General features: G+C 47.4%; 1 protein-coding gene across 3 annotated transcripts in view; it reads left to right on the top strand.

Moving 5' to 3' along the window:
* The window catches only part of GABRB2 (gamma-aminobutyric acid type A receptor subunit beta2), a 118,229-nt gene that overhangs the window by 22,464 nt on the left and 68,886 nt on the right, over nucleotides 1-26,879 (top strand). For all 3 annotated transcript variants that reach the window (XM_071570609.1, XM_071570606.1, XM_071570607.1), the window contains exon 5: nucleotides 16,228-16,448. In XM_071570609.1, the coding sequence (XP_071426710.1) occupies nucleotides 16,228-16,448 (221 nt within the window). The remainder of the gene's footprint in view (nucleotides 1-16,227; nucleotides 16,449-26,879) is intronic.

The following is a 26,879-nucleotide window of genomic DNA, read 5'->3' as shown; positions in this document are numbered from 1 at the left end:
GTCACCAATTTCTTTTCATATGTCCTTTTCTGGCTTTTTCCCCCTTTGGTATGTAGTATAAGTTTATAGATTTGGAGTTTTTGATAATACCTCATTAACATATATCCCCATGTGTTAAAATGAAACATTTGACGTTGTCTCTGCACCTTTCTTGACTTCTACAACCTGTTAATATTGTGGGCTTTGTTCCTCTAGTGTTCCAGCAGCATCACTTAAACATTTCTGCAGCAATGGCAGCTTTTAAGTTGTTGTTTTCGCAAGTGCTTTGGACCTTTTGAAGTTCATGAGACAGAAGAATTTAGAAAGGTGTCGTGTTCCCTTTTGAGGAAGGTGAGCAAGTTCTGTTCTCATCAGTGCTCTCTTCTCATCAGTAGAAATAGGAGTAAGGAAATAATTTTGGTAAGCTTTGCCTTAATTGTAGTCATACAAGTTGTAACGTTATTGTGGGTCTCTGAACAAAAGAATTTCTTTTGCTCTCTCAATATTTTTCATGTGCTTGATATTCACAAAGGTTTCTCTCTGTTTTACTGTTACATGCACAAGGATTTTTTTGAAACAGAGACAGATGTGAAAGGGAAGGTGTTCCTTGTGGCTCAGTTCTGACCTGAGCCATCTGAAATGGTTTGGTGAGAGCCCCAGGAGGGTGCCCTGTGCACTTATAGCATCTATTCAGCTCTACATTAGTGATGCAGTTATTTATCTGAGGGTAATCAGGTCAGCTTTTTATGAGGCAGGCAAAAATTGCCACGAAAAATTGCACATAACATTCTGGAAACAGGAAAGGCACATAGACAATGGTTTTGCAATTAAAAAGAGATGTTACCTGCTGTTTTATAGATTGGTCACTGGGGCTTTAATATCAGATAATTAACTTTACCTTAAATAAGGTAAATTGGGCTTTCACTCTTTGGGTGCTCCTAATGAAAGGCCCTTTAGGGAAACACAGAATGAGCTGCAGAGTCAGGTTTGAAGCCTGTCTGGGGCTGTTTCCTTTGGCTGCCACATTCCCTTGGGCCCCAGGGAGTTCAGGAAGGCACTAACAATCCTTTACTGAGCCCTGCAAAACCTGAACGTGCAGCACATGCGATCAGAGTTCACCTCCAGAGCATGAAAGGGACCCCAGTGTCTGCAGAGAGAAAATACCGGCAGATTTCTGGTCAAATTCCAGTACATTTGGGCATGTCCAGCTCTTCTGGTAAAACACTCACACACTCCCCCTGGAAAGTTCAGCTGCACTTACAGAATTCCTTCACTGCTTTGTTTGGATCACAAAGGAAGGTGGAGGCAGAGGAGCTCAGCCGAGGTTAATGCCCAGACCCCTGGATGGTCCCTGCACTGCCAGAGGAGGAAGGGAGATGCATCCAGGGAGGGGGGTGAGGGTGCCTGGCCTGCTCCCCCAGACTGAAAGTAAACTTAAAACCCATCAAGACCATAAGTTTTGGAGTTCCTTGAGAGGACCATTTTAAGCTTTTTTGGTCACATTGGCTTTGCATTCATTTCCTGGTCTGAACTGGATGGGTGCTGGTGACACAATTTGATGAATTTATTTGTGATAGATCCAGTGCTTTTACTTATTGTGCAGACTCCTTGGGAATTTACTCATGATTCAGATATAAATTGAAAGAAAAAATAATGCAATAGAGTCCTGTACAATAAAAAAGAGCTTGAAGTTTCTGAAAGGAACAGTTCAAGCAATATAGTAGCATCTAATTTTAAACATGAAATCTATGAAAATTAATTCGAGGTAGCTGGATAACAATTGCACCAAACAATAAATTATAGGAAGCAAGTGTATAAAAATCAACACTTTCTTGAACATTTTAGCTGAAATGAACATAATTATCCTTAGAAAAGTCTTGTTTCTCCTCCCAGTGACTGTCTGTTTTGCTGTGAATATGCATGTGTTTCAAACGCTCAAGTTTCAAGATATTTTTAGTCATCATAGTGTGGAGCAGATCCTTTGTTGTGCCTTTGTTCTCCAGTGCCTGGTGTCTGAGTTACAGGCAAGTTTAATGTTTTACTCTCTTCAGCTGGACCACGGGGGAATCCTTGCCTTAATTAGGAAATTGCCTTTCAGTTCTGTTTTCTGTAAACTATCCTGGCTGAGTGTGCAGGGCAGGGCAGGGCAGGGCAGGGCTGTCCTGCCAGCCCGGCATGGGAAGCAGCTGCCCAGCTGGAGGGGAGGGCACCGGGAGCCCCTGAGCTGTGGAGGTGCTTGTTCAGCGCCGAGATACCCGTCTGTGCCCTGGGGCACAGCCCCCTTGGCTGGGCACTCCTGGCTCTGTGCAGCCCTGACAGCTCCTGGACACGGGGGCACTGCCAGCTGCAGGGCTGTGTGTGGCACAGGCTGTGTGTGGCATGGAGGCAGTGCCAGCTGCAGGGCTGTGTGTGGCACAGGCTGTGTGTGGCACGGGGGCAGTGCCAGCTGCTGGGCTGTGTGTGGCACAGGGCTGTGTGTGGCACGGGGGTAGTGCCAGCTGCAGGGCTGTGTGTGGCACAGGGCTGTGTGTGGCACGGGGGCAGTGCCAGCTGCAGGGCAGTGTGTGGCACAGGGCTGTGTGTGGCACGGGGGCAGTGCATGGCACGAGGGCAGTGCCAGCTGCAGGGCTGTGTGTGGCACAGGGCTGTGTGTGGCACGGGGGCAGTGCATGGCACGAGGGCAGTGCCAGCTGCAGGGCTGTGTGTGGCATGGGGGCAGTGCCAGCTGCAGGGCTGTGTGTGACACAGGGCTGTGTGTGGCACAGGGCTGTGTGTGGCACAGGGCAGTGCGTGGCACGGGGGCAGTGCCAGCTGCAGGGCTGTGTGTGGCACAGGGCTGTGTGTGGCACGGGGGCAGTGCCAGCTGCAGGGCAGTGTGTGGCACAGGGCTGTGTGTGGCACGGGGGCAGTGCATGGCACGAGGGCAGTGCCAGCTGCAGGGCTGTGTGTGGCACAGGGCTGTGTGTGGCACGGGGGCAGTGCATGGCACGAGGGCAGTGCCAGCTGCAGGGCTGTGTGTGGCACAGGGCTGTGTGTGGCACGGGGGCAGTGCATGGCACGAGGGCAGTGCCAGCTGCAGGGCTGTGTGTGGCACAGGGCTGTGTGTGGCACGGGGGCAGTGCATGGCACGAGGGCAGTGCCAGCTGCAGGGCTGTGTGTGGCACAGGGCTGTGTGTGGCACGGGGGCAGTGCATGGCACGAGGGCAGTGCCAGCTGCAGGGCTGTGTGTGGCACAGGGCAGTGTGTGGCACGGGGGCAGTGCCAGCTGCAGGGCTGTGTGTGGCACGGGGGCAGTGCGTGGCACAGGGCTGTGTGTGGCACGGGGGCAGTGCCAGCTGCAGGGCTGTGTGTGGCACGGGGGCAGTGTGTGGCACAGGGCTGTGTGTGGCACGGGGGCAGTGCCAGCTGCAGGGCTGTGTGTGGCACAGGGCTGTGTGTGGCACAGGGCTGTGTGTGGCACAGGGCTGTGTGTGGCACGCGGGCAGTGTGTGGCACAGGGCTGTGTGTGGCACGGGGGCAGTGCGTGGCACAGGCTGTGCTGGTGCTCTCACTGGTGTGCCAGGAGCCAGCTGGCAGCGCTGGCAGAGCTTCTTCACCAACACTGTTTGTGCAGCAGAGTCGAGTCCCCCCCGCTGTCCCTGAGCCCTTGTCCCAGCTGGCTCTGCACTCCTGAGGGCTTTCCATGCTCATGTGAAGAGAGTTTGGCACTGTCACCAGTCTGAGTGTGGCACTTCGCCCTCCACCAGCCTTACCCAGCAGCTGCCCTGTTAGCTTTGATGGCACCTCAAAGCTTTGGTGTGAAGCTGTAAGTTATTTCAGTGCTCAGTTTTTATCCATCAGTGAATGTATTGCCAGTACTGGGGGATTTAAGTAGGTTTATTTTTCCAGATTTAACAGTATTTGGTGTAAAAAAAAAGGAAAAAAATTGTTAGTCTTTGAAGAAACAAGAGAATTCTCTTCTGTTACTATTTCTAAATGTGAAATGTTGAATGTCTCTGCCATGGTTCTACCTCCAGGTAGGACCAAGAGGTACTGAAGTTCAATCCTTAGGATAACCAATCTCATAGAAAAGTATGTCCTAAGAGAAATTATTGTTTAGCGACAGGAAAAAGTATCCTTGAAACAACAAATTAATTGAATTATTGTGATTGCTGCCATTTCTGATTGTGCTCTCAGCTCCTGAGGTAGAAATTTAAGACACCGCAGTCCAGAAGTGACCAAGTTTTGCCCTTTTTCTTCCTTTTCAGTTTATTTCCTTTTGCCTTTCTGGTTAGGGATGCCAGTCTGGGTAACTCACTGCTGATTGTGTGATGGCACATTGTCCTAAGCAGAACATTTTCCCATAAACATTTGTTTCAGAAGTAATTTTAACTAATGTCAAATACTTATGAATCATCCTCTTATCACTTACAAAAAAGAACTTTTAGTCTTCCATCTGCTTCTCCTTAATTTTCAGCTTTATTACACATGCAATTACAATTTTCCTCTTCCAAATAATTCACTACACAGTTCATTTCCCACAGAAGGTAAATGAATAAAAATTTGTTTTCTTTAGCATTAGCCTGTCTGTTTTCTATGCCTGGCTGGCAGCCAGAAATACTGGATTTCAACATTCAGTTTTTAAAAGTGTGACTTTAGTGTTAATAATAGATAATATTTATGGGGATTTTGTAAATTATCCAGTGGATGGAATCTGAATCCTCTTGTACCCCCTTTTCTTTCTCCTGTTCAATTCTAGGCAGAATGGCTAATTACTCTGCACTCAGATGGGTGCAAAACGTTGCTCTTGGGCTACAAATGAGCCCGAAGTAAAGAACACACTGAGGTCTCCTTATTAACTAGAGAATTGCTTTGAGACTTGGCCATGCAAGTCAAAAATAAGATATAAATCCCGTGTAAATGCCCCAAAAAAAACCCCAACCCCAAATTTGCTGCTGATGGAGATGGAGAGAAGTTTGCTCACCAAATCCAGACTGTGACACCCTTTGGAAGGGGCAAGAGGGTATTTAGAATGTGTCAGCAGATTGAGGAGTGGAGATTGATTGGCAGCTCTTTCGGTTGGCTCGGAACCTCTGCCCTACTGGGGTGGGAGGGGAGGACCATTCCCGTGGGCTGCTCACATTTCCAGCCTGCTGGAATGCCAAGGGACGAGTCATGTCCTGGTTTCCAAGTGGCTGTTTCTGGACAATGTGCTGAATAGATAAAGCACCCTCCGACTGCAGAACAGGCTGACCACTGGCTGTGAGTCACAGATCTGCACAGCTGATGTATGTTCCAAAGCCTCGAAAATCCACATATCGGCTGCCAAAGTGTCACCAAGTCCCTAAGAATTATACTTTGTCATTTAGTATTTCTGCCTGGTTTGTTGTAACTGCATTTGGGTAGGAAGAGGGAGTTACATCTTAATTAAATCAATGGGATGTGATCACAGAAGTTGATGTCTGTGGTAGGGAGTTGTATGTTTCCCATCAAGTCATCCAAAGAGTTATTTGCAGTTGAGCATCGTGATACAGCAGAGTGCAGGGATGATTCTTTTTCTTGTTAAACAAATAGCTTGAGAAATTTATGGCAGTGTTGGTGTCTTTTTCTTTTTGACACCCTCATGTTCCTTTGATTCATGTTAAAGGATCACATTCAGGTAAGGATTTAGAAAAAAATTCTGCTAGGGAAAAAAGATATTTGCTGTTTATTTAACTGTTTAGTGGTTTGTTTGTTTGTTTACACAGTATGACAACAATGTAAATAAAAACTGAGTGAAATAAATTTACTAGAAATGGAATAGGGTACACAAGGATTTCTCTTTTTTTGCAGCCATATAGATCTAAATAAAATCTAAGAATCAAATATAATCTTAAGAAGAATCCATTTTTCAATGACTCACATGTACCTGCAGTTCAGAGGAGCTCAGAGTTCTCACTGTCTGGATTAACAGTGTATGGAATGAATTCCTTTCCCAAGGCTGATGCTGAGGTGCAGCCCTGGTGTCACTGGGCAGGATCAGCACCCTGAGGGGACATTCTGTGCCTGAAATCTCTGGGCCTGCCTGAAAGTGCAAAAATGATCTGGTTTTACCTGAGAACGTACCTGTTTGGTTTCTGTGTTTGTTTGATTTTAAGCCCCTTCTGGGTATTGGTTTGGTGAGTGCTCTTTTGTAAAGCCCTGAAGGATGTGCTCAGTTTTAAGCACTTAATGTTTTCCTCAGGAGAGGTGTTTTCATGGAGCATTGGCGATGGATTCGCTTTCTGTTTGGGCAGACTTTGCTGGAATTAACTGCAGATATTGTTCCTATTTAATGCAAGAGTCTGTAATTCTCACAGCTCTGAGAGCATCTGCAGTTGCAAACACTGCTGGTGAACAGCTCAGAGCAGCAGGCGCTGCCCTCGTGTGTCAGTGGGTTCCTAAAGGAGTGTGAGTGGGTGGGTGTGAGTGGGTGGGTGGGTGAGTGGGTGCGTGGGTGGGTGAGTGGGGGCTGCTGGGGGTGAGTGGGGGCTGCTGGGGGTGAGTGGGTGGGTGGGGGTGAGTGGGGGCTGCTGGGGGTGAGTGGGTGGGTGGGTGAGTGGGGGCTGCTGGGGGTGAGTGGGTGAGTGGGGGCTGCTGGGGGTGAGTGGGTGAGTGGGGGCTGCTGGGGGTGAGTGGGTGGGTGGGTGAGTGGGGGCTGCTGGGGGTGAGTGGGTGAGTGGGGGCTGCTGGGGGTGAGTGGGTGGGTGGGTGAGTGGGGGCTGCTGGGGGTGAGTGGGTGGGTGGGTGAGTGGGGGCTGCTGGGGGTGAGTGGGTGAGTGGGGGCTGCTGGGGGTGAGTGGGTGGGTGGGTGAGTGGGGGCTGCTGGGGGTGAGTGGGTGGGTGGGTGAGTGGGGGCTGCTGGGGGTGAGTGGGTGAGTGGGTGAGTGGGGGCTGCTGGGGGTGAGTGGGTGGGTGGGTGAGTGGGGGCTGCTGGGGGTGAGTGGGTGAGTGGGGGCTGCTGGGGGTGAGTGGGTGGGTGGGTGAGTGGGGGCTGCTGGGGGTGAGTGGGTGGGTGGGTGAGTGGGGGCTGCTGGGGGTGAGTGGGTGAGTGGGTGAGTGGGGGCTGCTGGGGGTGAGTGGGTGGGTGGGTGAGTGGGGGCTGCTGGGGGTGAGTGGGTGAGTGGGGGCTGCTGGGGGTGAGTGGGTGAGTGGGGGCTGCTGGGGGTGAGTGGGTGGGTGGGTGAGTGGGGGCTGCTGGGGGTGAGTGGGTGAGTGGGGGCTGCTGCAAGAACGAGGCTGTGCCAGAGGCCACTTGAGGGCTGGCTTGGCTTTTTGAATGCTGAGAGAGGAGAAGATAACTTAAGAGGAGAACTTAATTGTAATATTTGGTGACGTTAGTAACAACTTCTCTGATATGAGAAATGAAATAATTAATTTAGGGCATTCTTGCCTCGAACTGTTCATAGAACAGCTCAGGTTGGAAAGGACCTTGAAAGGTCACACATCCTTGCTCATGTCCCCTGTTCCTCCCTCTGCTTCCCCACTGAGGGGAAAAAAATTGTATATAAAACTTTGAGGAGGAGTGTGTGAGTGGTGGTTCTGAACTGCTGCTTGGAAGGGCTTTGGTTACCTTATGGATAGATTGGCTCAGGCACTGAGCTAATGCCAGGAGAAAATACCAATGTCTGGTTATAAAAGCAAGATCTCTTAAATAGGATTTTTAAAATCCTCATCATGTTTATGATTCTAAATTGGTGTTTGAAAACATGGTATAATCTCATAATATGTTTTTTATATTTTGAGTCAAAATAAAAATAGTTTTATAAAAATTCCGTCATTGTGGTGATGTGAGACACGTCTGTACGTCCTGTCTGTACTTGAGTGCATTTTAGACGTTTGGAAAGAAGGACTGTTGTTATGAGGATGTAATACCAGTACTTGTCTCTAGCCTAATGCATTTCTAAGATCCACAAACTTTAACTAATGCACTGCATGTTATTTATTCATTTGCACTGACTTTCTGGAAAAGAAGATGATCAGAATTCAGAATAATGTTGATAAGCAAAGCCCTGTAGGAGCAAATCAGTAGTGTGGAATGCTCAGGGGTTTGTGCTTACTTTCTTTTTTGCTTGCTTAATGAGTGAGTGCCCCTTCCCCCCCCCGGGAGCTGTGAGTGCCACCCCCCGGAACTGTGAGTGCCACCCCCCGGAACTGTGAGTGCCCCCCCCCCCGGGAGCTGTGAGTGCCCCCCCCCCCCGGGAGCTGTGAGTGCCCCCCCCCCCCGGGAGCTGTGAGTGCCCCCCCCCCCCGGGAGCTGTGAGTGCCCCCCCCCCCGGGAGCTGTGAGTGCCCCCCCCCCCCCCCGGGAGCTGTGAGTGCCCCCCCCCCCCCCCCAGGAGCTGTGAGTGCCCCCCCAGGAACTGTGAGTGCCCCCCCCCGGGAGCTGTGAGTGCCCCCCCCGCCTGGGAGCTGTGAGTGCCCCCCCCCCCCAGGAGCTGTGAGTGCCCCCCCAGGAACTGTGAGTGCCCCCCCCCCCCCCCCAGGAGCTGTGAGTGCCCCCCCCGCCCGGGAGCTGTGAGTGCCCCCCCCCGGGAGCTGTGAGTGCCCCCCCCGCCCGGGAGCTGTGAGTGCCCCCCAGGAGCTGTGAGTGCCCCCCCCCCGGGAGCTGTGAGTGCCCCCCCCCGCCCGGGAGCTGTGAGTGCCCCCCCCCCCGGGAGCTGTGAGTGCCCCCCCCCCCGGGAGCTGTGAGTGCCCCCCCCCGGGAGCTGTGAGTGCCCCCCCCCGGGAGCTGTGAGTGCCCCCCCCCGGGAGCTGTGAGTGCCCCCCCCCGGGAGCTGTGAGTGCCCCCCCCCGGGAGCTGTGAGTGCCCCCCCCGGGAGCTGTGAGTGCCCCCCCCCGGAGCTGTGAGTGCCCCCCCCCGGGAGCTGTGAGTGCCCCCCCAGGAACTGTGAGTGCCCCCCCGGGAGCTGTGAGTGCCCCCCCCCCCCCCCCCCCAGGAGCTGTGAGTGCCCCCCCAGGAGCTGTGAGTGCCCCCCAGGAACTGTGACTGCCCTCAGTGAGAGCAGCTCAGGGAGCTTCTGGGAGGGTCAAAGTTGCTCTGGGCGAGGCCCAAAAGTTGCTTAAAAACCATCCACGTTTTCAGTGTCTGCCAAGGCAAACGCATCCACAGGCTGATTATAGTGAAGCAGCTTAATTAAAAATGTTCTCTGTTTTCCTGGATAATTTCCTTCTGCACTTATATCTGTGTTTGTAGGAAAGGATAAAAGTCTGGAACCAGTGAGACTTTTATTACCCTTTCCTTAACAAGAGTCTGACGCAAAGAAGGACATGTGGCATCCTAATTTTATCCTTAGTTCGTTAAAATAGACTGGATTTTTGTTAATGCTAAGTAAGAAATACTTCTCATGCCATTTCCATTAACCATTTCCATTTTATGCCTGGGAAAATGATACATTCTGCCTTGTTCTTGCTGTTTCCAGCTGTCAAAACAGCCACTTTCATTTGATCCCTGAAGTACAAACCTGACTTCAACTCTGAGGGAAATTGTGAAGGTTGAGATGAGATTTTTAATCCAGTTGGTGGCAAGTAAATAAACCCATTCAAGTAAAGGATGCCAGATTTGGGGGGGTTGGGGAGCTTTGGGGGGTTTGGTTCTTGGAGTATATTTCTGAGAATTCATAGTACAAATGTAAAGGCATTAATAGCTCTTGATCAGAGGATTGCTTCAGTCTGACAAAGTACAGTCAGGACTGTTTAGAAAGTAATTAATGACAGTGTGGAGAATAGAGATAAATTAATTGCATAGAAAGTTCTCTGGCACAGATGGAAACCTTGAAGATTAAGAGAGAGGGAGAATAAAATACAGCAAAAACCATCTCCTGTATAGGAATAGGGAATATTTTCATGAGAAGTTGTTGGTGCCAATTGAAGCAGATAAAAAGTAGTGAACAATACACACATTCCAAACCTCAGTGGTAACTGAATCCTGGTGATTTCTAAGTGGCTCAAATAGTTGTGAAATTAAAGAGTGGAGGCAATTGCTGAGAAAATGACTCAAAAAGACTGGAATAATAATGCACTAAACAACAGATGGAAGTGATAGATGGCTCTACAAATCAGACAATGGTGATGTTAAATCAAACTGGAATTAAGTTGCAGTCACTGCTAGATCAGGGTGACCATCCTGATTTTTCCTTTTTAAAGCATAGGGAACCTCTTTCTAAATGCAAGTAGCAGTTGCATTGTTATGGAAGTGTTGTTTTAATCTGTATAGAAAGAAAGCAAAATCTCCATTATTAGGTCCTTGTGAGCAGGTTGGATAAAGGCCTGAGCTCCTGGGTCTGACCCCCCAGTTGATCTTGCTTTGAGCATGAGTTTGGACTAGAGATCTTCAGAGGCCTCTCCTAGCCCGAGTTTTTCTAGGAAGATATTAATACAACATTGTCCCTGCAGTATTAACCTCCTGTTGTTTTCTTGCTGATGAAATGGGCAGGTTTACTGTGGAGAAGGAGGGGCATTTTGTGGCTGTAGATGTTGCATCTGTCCCTTGCTCTCAGCTTTTCTGTGTCTGACAGGGCTAATACACCCCTGTAGCAGAGCCCAGCTCTTTCTTTCAAGTTTTTACTATTAAAATGCAGTTCCTATTTCTCACTGAGGTGCCTCTGTGGCTTGTTCCAGTGTCTGTGGAGGGGGAATGGTGTCCTGGCCGCTGGGGCAGGGATGGCAGTGCTGCTGTGGAGCTCCCACGCTGGGGAACAGGCAGCGTGGCCCGTTCCTTCAGCACCCAGGGCAGCTCCCGGGCTCCCTGCACTGCCCATCCTTCCAGCTCCTGAATGCATTCCCGAGGCTTTGTTTCTGTGTCAGGAACTCAGAAATCTGGAAAGCGTCAGGAAAAAGGGCACTCATTTTGATGTTACGCTGATTTTGCTCTGCCTCTAAGCACAGCCTGAGTTCTCAGATTTAAGCCAGATTTAATCTCGCTGTGAACGACTCTATTCTTATCCTGGAATTCCAGCCTTCCTCCCCCCTCTGTTAAAAGTGTTCTGGTAGCTGCTCCTGCTTTTTTGGGTTTTGAGTCTCTTTGCAAAATAATATCTTAGGCCACCACCTGCTCTCATCAAACTTTTCTGTTGGATCTCCAGTTCTGCTTAATCACTGCTTTATTTCCCCTCTATTTAAGATTTGTTATGATTTCTGTTGTTCTTCAATATTTTCAATAATGTTCTCCACTCTTTTGCAGTGCTATTATATAATTGGCTACAATAAGGGAGGCCTAGTAATAAAAGCAATATAAACATTATTTCTGTTGTTAGTGTTTACCTTTCTGAATATCTGAAGAATTGTACAATTGCATAGGAAATGGTCTGTGAACTCTGGGAAATGGCTTGAGATACAAGAGTAAAGAAATCTTTGAAATTCAAGTATAAAGAAATGGTTTTGGTATTTCTTGTGGCTTAAAACATTTTATTCTACTTCAAAGACATGAGTAAATAATAATAGCACGTCATTTTGTCTGAGGCAGGAAACTACTGTTTCCATAACTTCTTTCAAGTGAGCACAGTTGCATTTATTCATCTTTGCTCACCTGGGGCTGGTGCAGTGCTGTGTTGGGAGGGGCCTTTCAGAGGACAACGAGCTGTAGCTCTCAAGCAGGTAGCACATGATGGCAGTTTTGTCTGAGTTCACTCCGTGTTGCCCCGTTCCCAGGGGGCAGCAAACAAAGCTGGAGGGGCAGCTGGTGGCACGAGGGGCACTGGTGGCAGTGCCTGGCCTGGGTCACTGGGGGTGCCTTGGCACAAGGGAACTCAGTGTCAGTGTCCTGCCAACCCCCTGGTGCTACAGGGGGCACAGCTGGCCCTGCTGTGGGTCACTTGGGGCAGGACCTGCACTGCACAGGGCCTTGGCATTGCCCAAACTGCCGTGTGCCACCAGTCCGAGTGCTGGCACTGGCAGAGGGCTGGGGAGACGCAGTTTCCTGAGCCTGTGGCTGCAGGCACAGTTTCACTGCAGGTGTCACAAAATGAGGAGTATTTGCCTGACAATTGTGGGAGATAAACAGCCCACCTTTGCTTTGGTGCTCAGCTGACAAATGAGAATTGCTGATGAGTCGTTCTGGGAGAGTTGCAGCAGAATAAACGGTGACCTTGTTGGGATCTTTTCTTTTTGGAAAGATCAGACACTTTAGAAGGTGTGATTCCCATCAAGAAAAACACCCTTGTAAGCTTTGAAGACACAGCTAACTACAAGTATTCCATGGATTTCGAGCCAGCCTGGGAACTGGGACTTGACAGATTGAGGGAGTTCGACTGGAATTTTGTGTGAGGTCCTTGATGAGCATCCTTTGAAAGGGCATATGACAATTTATGTTGACACTTCTTTGGTATCACCCATTCTTCCCACAGTTCTTTCTGCTTTTATGTGAGTCACTTTGTGGTGTCTCCAGTGTTAACAGAGCAGATTTTTTACATTTTTCTTGGTGAGAGACTGAGGTAACTAGAAATGGAACATGTGGTGTTTTAAAGAAAATGAAGATTGCAAGGATGGTGGATCAGCACTCAGGAAAAGACACTGCTTTTGAAATAAATACACTGAAGCTCCTTTGGCTTGAGGTGCTTTGGTTTGTATTGTTTTCTGCACCATTCAGGGAGTGAAAGGCACTGTGTGCTTTCCTTGGAGGAGCTGCACATGTCACTGATCGCTGGGCAAGGAGAGAATTCACATTTGCTCCTTTCTTAACCATGTACTGGCTTCTAATATATTAAAATACATTTTGCAGTGTAGATGTACACTTCTAATATTTTGCTTATGGCCCTTCTAAATATGTCAGCAGCAAACAGCTTTTTAAATGTACATGTTGAATAATTGTAGTGCCCAGGCAAAATCTTCAGCTTCCAGCATTTCCAGAAGGAAATCATTGCCCTTTAAAATGGCTGTCCCTGGAGATGTGGTGTTGAGTATTTTCACAAGTTGAGAATAACCAGGAGAGGACTTAGGCCAGACCAGAAATGAATTCTGCATTCATTGCTGATGAGCAAAGATAAATAACTTCTACTCCATGCTGATATATACTGCATTTATGGTCTGCAGAGTGTATGTTATACACGTTAGAGATTCCTTCTGCTTATTTTTCAGGCCTAAGCTGTTTTTATTTTAATTTGGCTCAAGAAAACTTTTATTTGAGAGCATCATTGAAATGTGAGAACATAAATAAGAGTTCCAGTGCTCAGATTTTGTGCTTTCCTGCACAGTCACTTCCCTTGCATGGTAGAAATTCATGGTCATTCACTGATGCCTTGGCTGGCTGCAGCAATTCTGTTTATCTAAATTTCAGTTTCAATGTCCCAGCAGATGGACATTTCCAGCAGCTCAGTCTCTGCAGGCAGCCACCACACAGAGGAAATGCTCAGGATAGGACTTACTCCTAAATATGATGATACAAATGAACCTGTTTGATACTTTTTTATTCATATGGGAAATTAGGCATTCAGATTAACTTTGTCTCATATTTGCCACTGCTTTGTTTGTTGTGTGAAGTAAAAAGGAAGACAATGATGAATTTTAACTGCTGAGAAAAAGAGGAGAGATCTTTCCTTGGATCAGCATAGAACAAGAGTAATGACCCATTTTCTGTTGCCTAAAATTTGCTCTGGACAGAATAAAAAAGTTTATTACATTTAAATCTAGGTGAACAATGGAATAATAATGAAAGGTATAAAATGGATATTACTGTGCATTTACAGAAAATCCAGTGTTTGCCTATCGTTTGCTTGCAACTTTGTCAGTGCTAGTACAGATTTGTGCAGCATTTTAAGCTGTGTGTGCCCAGGGCAGCTGAGGGACCTCTTTATTTCTGTGTGTCTGTGCTGTGAGAGGCTGTGCCTGTGTGGTTTGTGTGTCAGGGTGTGCACAGACACAGCAGCAGGAGCTTTGGGTTGGTGTCTCTCAGCTCACTGTAATTCTTCCCTTGTGTTGGGCTTTTAAAATTAATTCGCTCCTGTTTCATCTTCATACTTACACTGTTAGAAATAACAGTCCCACCTGTGAATTAATGGGATGCTAAAGCCTTGACAAATTAAAATCATCCTTTGCTTCCATTCCTCTGCTCCTTTGGTGTGCCTCTCTTCCTAAAGAGACAAGATATTTGCATGTTTGGTTTGTTGTATATCCTTGGAACAGAGAAGAATTCCCAGATTATATGGGAGTTCAACAGACTGTTTCTTGTGGTATTTCTGCTAGGCAAGCATGTTCTTAATCTCAAAAATAAAGAGTCTTGGGATACTTTAGGGACATTTTGTACCTGCATAGCTCCTTTTTCAATTACTCTTTCATTCCAGATTTTGGAAACAGATGCCTCTCCTTTCTAAGGAATGAATTGCAGTTTGTTTGACAGGTTTTCCTCTTTTCCTGACTTACCACTTACACTTTGAAATATGTAGCTTGGAACATGTGTGGGCTTATTTTAAATTATCATTAAAAATAAATACCTACATTTGAAAGGTTGTGAGGGTTTAAAAAAAAATCTATAAAGTGTTGTGTTTTGACCATCAGAAACTCCAGTCACATCTGAAAACCGGGGCCAACAGATGACAGAGAATTTTTAGCTGGAGCACCAGCTCTTTCTGGAACACAGTGTGTTTGATTCTGAACTCCAGCCTGGTGACTCTGCCTCCCTCTGAGCTATGCCAGTGCTCCAGATTTCCACTTTATGTAATTCCCTTCCATGCACTGAACCATGCATGTTTAGTTTTCTTCCTCCTCCTCCTTCCCTTTTACTGAGGTGTAAAGAGGGAAGCATGTTCTATATATATATGCTATATATTAATACAGGGAGGTTATTCCTTAGAATAAGAATAAAATGCAGCATTCCGGGCATAAAAGGGGAACAATTGCTACAGCTCATCTGCTTTGTCGTGATGTATTAGCATAACAAAGACTCGTGTGTGTTCTTAGTGCAGCGCATTCCTGAAGCTGTTCTGGTGTCTGTTGTGGATCAAACCCTGCAGGGCAGTGATGGAGCAGAACAGCAAAACTGTGGATGTAGGTGGGATGTTCTCGCAAGCACAATCTCATCCCGCTCCTCGGGGGGTGCGAAGGGGAAGAGATTCCAGATTATTCAGACTGAACAGACTACAGAATAGTTGCCAGGTGACTGTATTTGGTGGGCACAGTTCTTTGGTGTTCCCTGCTGGTGGCAGCGCTCTCTGCTCCTGTCTGTGCCCCTGCAGAGGGGCAGGTCTGTGCATGGTGGGACAGGCTCTGTCCTGGAGGGGATGGACCTTCAGCCACTGCAGGCTGGAGCACTGGAGGGGCGGCTTTGCCATCCCTGCTTCGTGTTGAGCAGGAAAATGCCACAGCTATTCACAACAAAGCATGTATTTCTCCTGCTTCAGTGAGAATTGAAGAGGCATTTTGAAGGCCACGTACAGGGCCCTTCTGGGGAAAGAGGCTTCGAAAAGTACGAGTGTTTCCACCATTGGAATGCACATTTCTGAGGAAACCCCCTGTACAGGGGTTCATCTGAGTGCACAGTGTCCTGCAGAACAGGCAGGGGCAGTGAGTTCCAGGTGCTGTGTCACTGCTGAGGACTCTGCTGGAGTGCTCAGTTCCCACAGGCCCTCCCTAGGGAGTGTTTTCAAGGGTGCACTGTGGACATTTTAAAGGCAATAATTATAGCAACCTAATTTATGCATTAAGAGTTGAATTAACAAAGAAAGGAAAATAGTTTTCTGGGTACTCAGGCATTGGTAATGAAAGTTATTTCTGATTTCAATATTCTTTTCAATTTGCTGTTGGGACTGGCTTGAATTCACTTGACTTCACTGGGGGGTTCACTGTGCAGTGCTTGGCACTGACTGCCCTGGGTGCTCCAAAATTGGTGCCCAGAGATGTCTCCAGAGCCTGAAGTTAAGTAGGATTGAATCCACCTTTCTGCTGAGGGGTGGAAGAAAGTTACTGTGCCTGTCCAAGGCAGGGACACTTTCCAGCAGCCCAGGCTGCTCTAAGTCCCATCCAGCCTGGCCTTGGACACTGTTAAATATCTGTAGGTTTTTTCCATTTTATTGTTAAATATTGAAATGAGGACTTCCAAGTAATTCATAAAATGTAAATGCATCATTGCCTCTGTATTCTCTTTGCTGTTATTAAGTACATACAAGATGTTCAGTACTGTAAGAATAAATAAATCTACTTATGGAAATGTGGAACAGAAATGTTGGCCTTTAAGACCAGTCACAATGAACACACGTGTATTTGCACTGTCATTTTTGGCATGTGTGTGCCCCCTGTTTCACTCCTGCCTGTTTCCCCCCAGGACTACACCCTGACCATGTACTTCCAGCAGGCCTGGAGGGACAAGAGGCTGTCCTACAACGTGATCCCCCTGAACCTGACCCTGGACAACAGGGTGGCCGACCAGCTCTGGGTGCCCGACACCTACTTCCTGAATGACAAGAAGTCCTTTGTGCACGGGGTCACTGTGAAGAACAGGATGATCCGTTTGCACCCAGATGGGACAGTCCTCTATGGACTCAGGTCAGTAGAACCCTTTCTAGCTCTTCTGGCTCTTCATTTCAAACCATGATTAAAAGCCTAAAACTAAACCCCATTCCTTGCCTTTCTTAATGCTATTCTTTTTATCACTGTTTTCTATATAACTGACGATATAAAAAAAATTAAGTATTCTAAGGATGGATAAAGTTGGGGGGTTTTAGTACAACTTTGGAGATAAACTGCCATTTTTAGTACAGTTCAGACACTTGTATTGAGAACAGATAAGACTGTAAATGTTATTTGAAATACTCATTCTGCATTAAAAGCCTGGTTTGGAACTGCTTCTTCAAAGGAATTGAAATATGAAATACAAAATCAGAGGAAAAAAATGGAAAATGTGTTTGACAGTGGAATTGGTAGTTTAACTGATATATTTTGTAAGTATTTTGGTTGAATATTTGATTCATTTGTATGGACCACTTTCTGACTTTTGCTAAGAAGTGGTATGACTTGAAGTGTTGTTTTTGTTGTTTTGTGTGATTGTGGAGAGTGGTGACTGGAGAAACCAGCAGGAGAGCTTCACTCTTGGGGTCTGGAAACTGGGAAAGTGTCTGGTTGTGCTGTTTAATGGAAAAATAATTACTGAGAAAGTGATTTGAAGTAGTGCTCCCACAGGTGGCTGCCAGCAGGGCTGGAGGGGGACAAAGAAAGGAAAGCCTTGCCTGGCTCAGTGGGAGAGGCAGAGCTGGTTTGGGTTTGCCAGGTGTGTTGTGCCAACTGTGCTGTGAGTCCACTGGGGCTGGGGGCAAGGCTGGCCCTGGGCACTGCTCTGGGAAGCAGCAGGGCCTTGGGGCCTGGAAAGGAGCTGTGGGGTAAAGGGAGAGGAAAACCAACTACAGATCACACATCTGCAGCTCTGGAGTGACAGCAAGAATCACAGCTTTGGGTGCAATTCTCAGTTTAAGACTCTGACATCATAATCTTTATTTTTCAGAATAAATTTGGAATAGGTGAAATCTTTTCCTAGTTTTTCATTTAAAGCTGTTTAATGTAATTAGAGGAAACTTTATTAATGCTTTGACCCTTTATTTCTCAGATTTATTTTCTTCAATACTTTCAAATACAATATGGCATCCAGAATGGTTTTAGAGTAATTCTGTGTGTTTGCTGGGGGGTTTTGGAGGGAGGTTGTGTTTCAATTTGTTTGTTTGTTTGTTGAGTTAATGTGATTTCAAGTGTCCACAGTAGTGATATATTTAATGCCTGCTTGCAAATAATTTCCATGTCTTAAAAGTGGCTGCTTAATTGTATTTTCCATATATCATCTCAAAAATCAGTACACTGCTATTGTTCTGAGAACCACTACTGCTCTTGCTTCACCAATTCACTTCTTCTTACACTTGCAGTGGCATGTTCTTGCTTTGAGGTGTGTTCTACCAAAGGGAGGTCCCTTTAAGTCTCAGTCTTAATTCTTTTTACTCACTGTGCCCCTGTGCATGAGTGTGTGTGTACCTGTATCACATGCTCATGTGAACTGAGCTGCATTCCCCCTGACTGCACTGACTGCACTGAACTGGGAGGGATCTTATTCCTGTACATGGAACTGCCCCATGCTTTGATTTCCCTGCAGTTTAATCTCAATTTTACACACAGCCAGTGATGCCTGAACACTGTTCTTCTTGTTTGTGTGAGCCCATACATGGCATGTGTGTCACATCAGATCAGATCTGACACTGAAGGTGAATTCAGGCAGGGCCAGGAGGCACTTTGGAGGGCACCTGGATGCTGCTGTCACTGGCAGAGGGGACAGGGAGGGTGGCAGTGGCATCCAGAGGTGGCATTTGGCCTCCCAGCCTGCCCTGCTCAGGCTGTAGAGCAGGATTAAAGGCAGAACTGAATTCTTGGCCAGTTTTTTGCAGAGAACATGACAGACTGGCTACTTTTTAGGTTAAGAAGGATTTTTATCTCTGAGGGATAGCTGCCAGCTATCTGCGTGTTGGGAAAATGTTTTATTTCGTGTTATTTTCATATTCCATCTGGCAAGAAAATTCTTTGCTGCCAAGATCAGGACATTCAATAGATGATGTACTTAAATCACCTAAATGGTAGAAAATTGTAAACACAGAGTCTTAAATGAAGAGTCATTAGAGGGAAAATTACTATGTTGGTAGTTAAGATGACTTGCAAGAGGATATTAGTGATTTGCCAATATATATAGAACAGTAAATGTAGAGATTCAAATCTAGGGTAACATTTTACAGTAGGTTGAGCAAAGCTTGAATGAGATACACAGTTAGAACTCAAGAAAAAGTATGGCTTTATCTAAATGACTGTATGTTAAAGTATCTGGTTTATATAATACACTTAGCAGAGATAGGTGCTACAGTAGATAAGATTTGTTATTTTTAAAATTTATTTATATTTATAGGTAAAACATTTCCTCCGACTTTTGCTATTAAATCTGTTCTAAAATGCAGATGGAAAGTGCAGCTCCTTCTGCTTTATTCTGTATTATCCTGGGGAGGAATCACTCTCTGATTTCTGCATCCTCTGAAAGCACTGGAAGTTTTTTGAGGTTTTTTCCCAGGGATGGGATACAAGATTTGAGGAGTGACAAGCAAGATCCTCCTGGTTGCCCAACTGGAATTGCTGCTTTTTGTGTGACTTTGTTCTGGTGTCTCTGGAACTGCCCCTTTGCTGGAAGGGAGCACTGGGCTGCTGTGTCAGGGTAAGGAGCACATTCAGTGTGCAGTGCTGGGGTTACATGAGTCGAAGTGGCTGCAGACAGAGGTGCTGGGGTGGTTGTGCCCCTTGGCTGTGTTGGCTCTGGCACACACTCCTGCCCTTCCTCACCAGGGCTCTGCACAGTGGGTGCTGAACTGGGAAAGCCCAGGAGCATTGCATGCTTTGGCATCTCTTCACAGGATGGGTTTGTGCCTTTTGTAACTGATGGTCGTGGGTGTTTTCATTGAAAACCAGAATATATGCTGAACTCCTGATCAGGGGCCACCTTGTGTGCAGTGGGGACATGCCCATCCTTTAGCCAACGGGGAAACAAAGGGAAGTAGAAAGGAGCAGTTATGGCAGAAAGGAAAGATTTGTCCCATTTGAAAGCCCAACAGTTGTACTTGCCAAGATTCATTTAATGCGTTGCCAGCTCTAAGTTTCCAACCCAGACAGCAATAACTCCTGTTTGACTGATGGAACAGGGTAATCTCACACAAATGAGAGAATTGCGTGTGTGATGGTCTTGCTTTGTCCTGTCTGTGTTTCCTGCTGCCACCACTGAGTCACAGGAACCCAGAATAGTCCTGGAGCTTGGATTGTGTTGTCTCCTCTGTGCCTTCTGCTGCCTGCTCGCTCCGTTCAGCGGCTGAGACGTTTGCACTGTGGCAAGGAAAATAGAGTCGCCCACACTTGGTTCTATTCAAATCACCTGGGGCAGTTTTGTTGTATTAATAGACTCGTTCAAGAGTTTAACTTCTCATATGCTTGCAGCTTATTAGCCACAAAATCTGATGGGCAGTTTAAAAAGCAGGTGCTTTCCTACATGCCTTTAGTTCTCAGACCATACTCTGAGAGGTGAATTGCTCACTCCACCCACCCTGCAGTAAATTGTCTGAGCTTTATTTTGAAACCTTTTGCTTTTTTCTTTTCTTCTTTTTTTTCTGATAAGTCTTAATTTTAATTGAAATCTTAAGCATAATTAGGAGGTAAATTCCCATTGTCCAGTTCTAAAATAATTTGTGCTAGCTGGAACCCTGGCAGTGCTCAAAGCCAGGTTACAGCAACCTGGTCTAGGGGCTGTCCCACTAGGATCTGGGACTAGATAATATTTAAGGTCCTTTCCAATGCCTTAACATTCTGATTCTGTGAATTAAAGTTATGTCTTTGGACTGCCTATAATATTTCAAATATCCTTGTTATTCCAGAATTTCCTCTTCAAGAAAGTGAGAGATCTGTTCTACATTTTTGCTCCAAAATTAAATTTCTCGAAGCTGGACAGAAGTTGTTGAAAGGCTTTTAATGCCCATTTGTGCCAAGCAAAATTTTGCTCAAAATTCTTCTAAGTCTGGGGATTTCAGAAAGGATACAAAGGACCTGGGCTTCTTTTTTGGGGGCAAGGATGTGATTTTGAATGCTGTGTTGCTGCCTCTGCTGCTGCCAAGGGGCAGGTGTTCCAGCCCCTCAGGGGGGCAGGTGTCCCAGCCCCTCAGGGGGCAGGTGTTCCAGCCCCTCAGGGGGGCAGGTGTCCCAGCCCCTCAGGGGGCAGGTGTTCCAGCCCCTCAGGGGGGCAGGTGTTCCAGCCCCTCAGGGGGGCAGGTGTTCCAGCCCCTCAGGGGGGCAGGTGTCCCAGCCCATCCAGGGGACAGGTGTCCCAGCCCATCCAGGGGGCAGGTGTCCCAGCCCATCCAGGGGGCAGGTGTCCCAGCCCATCCAGGGGGCAGGTGTCCCAGCCCATCCAGGGGCAGGTGTCCCAGCCCATCCAGGGGCAGGTGTCCCAGCCCATCCAGGGGACAGGTGTTCCAGCCCCTCAGGGGGGCAGGTGTTCCAGCCCATCCAGGGGCAGGTGTTCCAGCCCATCCAGGGGGCAGGTGTTCCAGCCCATCCAGGGGCAGGTGTTCAAGCCCCTCAGGGGGGCAGGTGTTCCAGCCCATCCAGGGGACAGGTGTTCCAGCCCATCCAGGGGACAGGTGTTCCAGCCCATCCAGGGGGGCAGGTGTTCCAGCCCCTCAGGGGGGCAGGTGTTCCAGCCCATCCAGGGGGCAGGTGTTCCAGCCCATCCAGGGGGCAGGTGTTCCAGCCCATCCAGGGGCAGGTGTTTCAGCCCATCCAGGGGGCAGGTGTTCCAGCCCATCCAGGGACAGGTGTTCCAGCCCATCCAGGGGGCAGGTGTTCCAGCCCATCCAGGGGCAGGTGTTCCAGCCCATCCAGGGGCAGGTGTTCCAGCCCCTCAGGGGGCAGGTGTTCCAGCCCATCCAGGGACAGGTGTTCCAGCCCCTCAGGGGGCAGGTGTTTCAGCCCATCCAGGGACAGGTGTTCCAGCCCCTCAGGGGGGCAGGTGTTCCAGCCCCTCAGGGGGCAGGTGTTCCAGCCCCTCAGGGGGGCAGGTGTTCCAGCCCATCCAGGGGACAGGTGTTCCAGCCCATCCAGGGGACAGGTGTTCCAGCCCATCCAGGGACAGGTGTTCCAGCCCATCCAGGGGGCAGGTGTTCCAGCCCATCCAGGGGGCAGGTGTTCCAGCCCCTCAGGGGGGCAGGTGTTCCAGCCCATCCAGGGGGCAGGTGTTCCAGCCCATCCAGGGGGGCAGGTGTTCCAGCCCATCCAGGGGACAGGTGTTCCAGCCCATCCAGGGGGCAGGTGTTCCAGCCCATCCAGGGACAGGTGTTCCAGCCCATCCAGGGGGCAGGTGTTCCAGCCTCTCAGGGGGCAGGTGTTCCAGCCCCTCAGGGGGACAGGTGTTCCAGCCCATCCAGGGGGGCAGGTGTTCCAGCCCATCCAGGGGGGCAGGTGTTCCAGCCCATCCAGGGGCAGGTGTTGCAGCCCCTCAGGGGGGCAGGTGTTGCAGCTCCTCTCCAGCTGGGCTTGTGTGGCCCCTGGGAGGAGAGGCATAAACACTGTAGAGAGGAGCCCTGCAGCATAAAAAGCACAAATAGATCTCCAAGTAGTGTTGCCATTGTTAAACTAACTGAATATTATCCATGTTTTTATGAAGGTGTAGAAAGTGTCAGCAGCTTTCTGTTGCCCCAGTTAAACATACAAGTTTTCTTAATTTTGGGTATCAGTTCTTGTCACTCTTTTCTCCTGTGAACATATAACACTAAATTTCCTGATATGACAATAAGGCAAGTACAGGCATTGCAAAGAGAAGGTAAAAAGTGATTTGTGTAAGACTTGTTTGAACAAGAGAATCTCAGCCTGCAAACAAGTGTTTCTGTTGTGTGAACTGGGTAATGTTTCTATGCCAGTGCTCACATTTAGAGATGCAATTACTGACTTCTCCTTTGCCAGCACTTGCCCAAGTTCATTCCCAGTCCGACAGGCAGTTGTTTCTTTGGCACAGGAAGGGGTGAGCTGGATTTTTGTGTCCAGATTTTCAAGGCTGTTAGCATACATACACAGGGGGAAGAACCCTTAAATCTTTTGGGCAGGTGTTCAAAGCAGGAGCTTTTTGAAAACTTGCAGAAATAAAGGTAAATTTAGTAAAACCTCATTTCAAATTGAAGTTGTGGAACTGTTGTGAAGGTTTGAAAACACTGGAGTCCAGTACAATTCTGTAGGATTTTGAGTACCAAGTATCACCTCCCTTCAGGAGGAAGCATCAGCACCCCAGTGTCATTATTGGCAATCCTGGGGCAGGACAGGTGAAACCAGCTCTTCTCTTGTGCTGTCAATACTGACCAGCAAAAGCAAAGGAAGTTGCATCCCAGTGTGTTACTGAAATGAATTAATTGTTGTTTTAAACCAGCAAGGTATCAGCTCCAGCCTTGGGATGGGCCACATTCTGGTCTTCTTTTTCATGCCAGTAGTTCTGTGGAAGGGCCCAAGGCATAAAGCACAGAAACAGAGCTGTAATTTGTGCTAATGTCTGAGCTGAAGAGCTGGACACGAAGCCAATGTTGCAGCTCCTCTGCTCAGCCCCTGCTCCTGCTCCATTGCAGGGCTCCAACCTGCCTCTCCCAGGCTGTTGTGAGGATTCATTAATTAGTGAGGAAAGTGCTTTGACCCCAGAAAATGCTATGGAAGTGCCAAACATTATTATAAAGAGTTAGAAAGTGCCAGCCCAATGTGCCCCTGGGGGAAGCTGCTCTCTGGCCACACACCTGCCTCGTTCCCCACACACCCACATTGGCCACTGCAGCAGCCCAGCCCCAACATGGGCCCATTGCAGGGGAGATGCAATTCCTTGGATAGAAAGGAGATGACTGGCTGTAACAAATACATTTTTCAGTTAAGGATTCACAGATTGAATATGCATTTTGCTGTAGGATTTGGAATGGCATCATTTCACCATCCATGCTCGGCAGGAGGGAAGGGATTTGTAGTTTAAATATCTCCACTATCTGAAAGAAAACAATGATATCTTCCTATTTCAATTCCTTTATTAGATTTTAAGTGTGGGATAAGTATTCAAAAGGGTCTTTTGCTTTTTTTTTATGAAGTGGATGTTAAATCATTAGTATGTGAATAATTAATTCAATTAAGCTTAATAAGAAAAAAGCTTTAAGTCACAGGAATCTTTTCCATTAAAAGCCCTATTATCCAAGATTATTATGTTGCATTGAAGTGAAAAAAATCTGAATGTTATTGCCTCACAGGCAGACTGTGGCACTTGCTCTATATTAGCAAGAAAATCTCTATCAGCTACAGAACCATGTAATAGTTTAATTTCTCCAAGGGCATTGCATATTCCAAAAACAAATAGAGGTCATCAGACATTTCATCTTAAATTAAAATTTAATAATATATATATATTTTAGAATTACAGCAATCTGTCATTTCTCTTCTGCAATGTTTTGGTCCTATCATTTGAGCTGGTGGTTGGTGATCCCGAGAACAGACATTTTCACCTTGAAAAATCTCAGAATACTCTTCCCAAGACTCAGCTGATGGACCTGAGTCAGTGTGTGCACACATAGCCCTAAATACAGGCTGGGTATTTGACACAGAAATACAGCAGATTTGTGTCTGCATAAATTCTGCTTACACGTTTGTTTGACTGAAACTGTAAAATACAGATGGAGGCCACAAATAGGGGCAGGGGGAAGGAGCCTTCTTGTGTAAGGAGAATAAGCCTTGTAGCACTGTCTGTAGAACTGGTGATACCTCCTGTGGGTCACACCGTCACTTTCTAGTTGTTCTTCTGCTTGTGCAGATGAAGCTTTTCTTTTACACTTTTAATGTAAGACATTGTAGAATGCTATTTATTGAATGAAGGGATATTTTCTTACCAAATGTGTTATTTGTAGGTGCAAATATTGAGGCTTATTTTTCATTCCAGTCATATATCTAGTTGTGGTGGTTTGATTATTTTTCCTCCAAAAAAATATTTCCTCCATGTTTTAATGCACTTTCTGGGAAGAGAACAGCTGGGTTTTGACTCACAGTTTTATCATACCTCATTATTGAATTTTACAAAGTGGTAAAATGGTTTCTGAGAAATAAGAATTGTCTAAACTCCTAAAATCTAGGGGGGGAATTATGTATTTTTTTACTTCATCTCCTTGGATCTATTTTCTATTTCTTTATTTCTCTGAAAAGTGAAGATTCTCAAGGTCCTCAGTGTGCAAAGCAGGTAAGGGGAGCTTACTGGGGCCAGCACTGGGCCCTGCCTGGCAGAGCAGGGGCTGGGAGGGCTGGCAGGAGTTGGGCAGGGCTGTGCCCCCAGCCAGTTCTGCAGCTCTGGCAGCCCCTGCAGGGCTCTCCCAGCTCTGCTCCCTGCCCTGCCCTGGCCCTGCACTGAGGGGCTTTCTTGGCCTCTAAAGCCATTGGGTAAGAAGGTGATCATTTTCTTTTCTGCAGCCTTTTTCTTTCTAGTCATGCCTAGAACACTCCCAGGTTCTGCTAGTCTGGAAGCACCTAATCTGAGGAGAGAGAGAACAGGCAAAGTTGGGAAAACGCTTTTTTGAAAGCACTTGAGTGTGCCATGTGCAGGAGCAGATGGGCAGGATGTCTGGGGGCCAGGGGGAGCTGGGAGAGCCAGGCCAGGGCAGGGGCTCCGTGCAGGGCACTCTCATGTCCCCAGCCACCCCTTCTGCTGCCCCCTGGGCACTGCCCGCACAGAACGCTGTGCCCACAGCACCAGGTGTCACAGCACAAGGTGCAGCCCATGCCCTGCAGTCTGTGCCTCCTTCCTGAGCAGCTGCCAGAGGAGAACAGACCCTCGGGTCCCTGAATGGCTCTCCCCTGTGAGCTGCAAACCCCCAGCCAGCTGCTGGATGAGAAGGCTCTGTGCTTTCTCCATCTTCCCATGGTACAGTGTGGAGTTCTTGAGAGCACCTGTAAAAAGCATTGCAATAAATGCAGAGTGTCAGAGAGTCAGGACAGCTCCCAGCAGGTTCCAGGCTCAGTTTGTGGTGGTGCAGCTGTGCCAGTCCCGTGCCCCTTGTGCCCGGGCAGCCCATCCCAGCCCCTGCTGCCCAGGCTGCAGCTCCTCCTGCTGCTGCCCAAGCAGCACCCACAGCTCACAGGCAGGGTTCCAGTTACTCACAGCCATCTCTCTCAGGCCTAGTTTGGAAAACTCTGACATTTGAAAAGATTTGTTCCAAAAATTTATCTTGAAATGTGAAAGGCATGTAAAAGCATATGACCTTTCTGTGTGAAAAAATCTCCTTTTCCCAAAGCCCTTTGAGGACTGTAAAGCCACTGGGGATTATAAAGCTGACTTTGTTTGCACTTAGAAAGTGCAGTGATAGACCTTGACAATCACTGCAAGATGAGATGGGTTTACCATAGAAGGTGTTACATGTCAACTTTTTTCCTACTTCAAGCAATAATGGAGAATTTATTCAGTATATATTGATGAATGCTATGGTGCATTCTCCTCCGTGTCAGGGTGGAGAAAACCAGGAACGTGAGGCTGCTGAGGAGGCTTTGGGCCACCTCAGTCCCACTGGCAGTAACTAAAGCTGGTCCAGCAGGGTGAGGGCCAAGTGCTCTGGCACTTCTTTGCAGCCTTCTCTCATGGACCAGAACTTCCAGCCCACATCAGTGTGTTATTTCTGCCAATCCCAAATTATCCCCATTTGGAGATATCTGGGTAAACATCAGAATTGTTGGACCTAGGTGGTAAAAGTTCTGTTTACAATGTTGATATCCACAAATTCTGTCCTTCCCCCTTTTTTTTTTTTTTGTCATTTGCAATCGTGACTTTCTTTGTTGTGCCAGTTTTTACAACAGTTGTTACTGGTAGAAATGTGAGCAAAAATTGGTCAACAACAATAGATCTTTGTGTAGTTCTCTTCTTTTTTTAACTTAAAAACAAGGAGTGAGTTGTAGGATAATACCCTTGTACCTTCACAAGGCAATATAACTGATCCTGCACGGCAGGAAACACTCCAACACACTTTGGAATGCTTCTGCTTACGTGGGAAAGCAAGAAAACCTGAATTTACTGTGATCATAAAGCTTGTTGCAATCTACCTCACAGATATTTTTACCAAAATACTGTGAATTTCAGGCAATGCAAATGACTTGGAAATCCCCTGAACTACAGAATGTTTGCATGTGTTCAGCTGAGGAGGTAAATTATTTTTAGACCTTGGTGATAAGCTGCATCCTTTCAGGGAGATACTGCCTGTGTTTCCATCTTATCAGTCCTCTCTAGGAGATGGCTCCAGTCAGTTTTCTTGGTAAGAGGCAGAGGTGACCATCAGGGCACAAGATGGAAACAAGACAAGGAGGCAAATACTGAAAATTCCTCCTTTTCTCCTGTTTTTAATTATGCACATTAGGAGCTTATTCCATAGTTCC

Source organism: Pithys albifrons, chromosome 15 (genome assembly GCF_047495875.1).
Source record: "Pithys albifrons albifrons isolate INPA30051 chromosome 15, PitAlb_v1, whole genome shotgun sequence".
In the NCBI taxonomy this organism is placed as follows: domain Eukaryota; kingdom Metazoa; phylum Chordata; class Aves; order Passeriformes; family Thamnophilidae; genus Pithys; species Pithys albifrons.
Note: the sequence above shows the minus strand (reverse complement) of the source record. Positions and strands in the feature narration are given on the sequence as shown.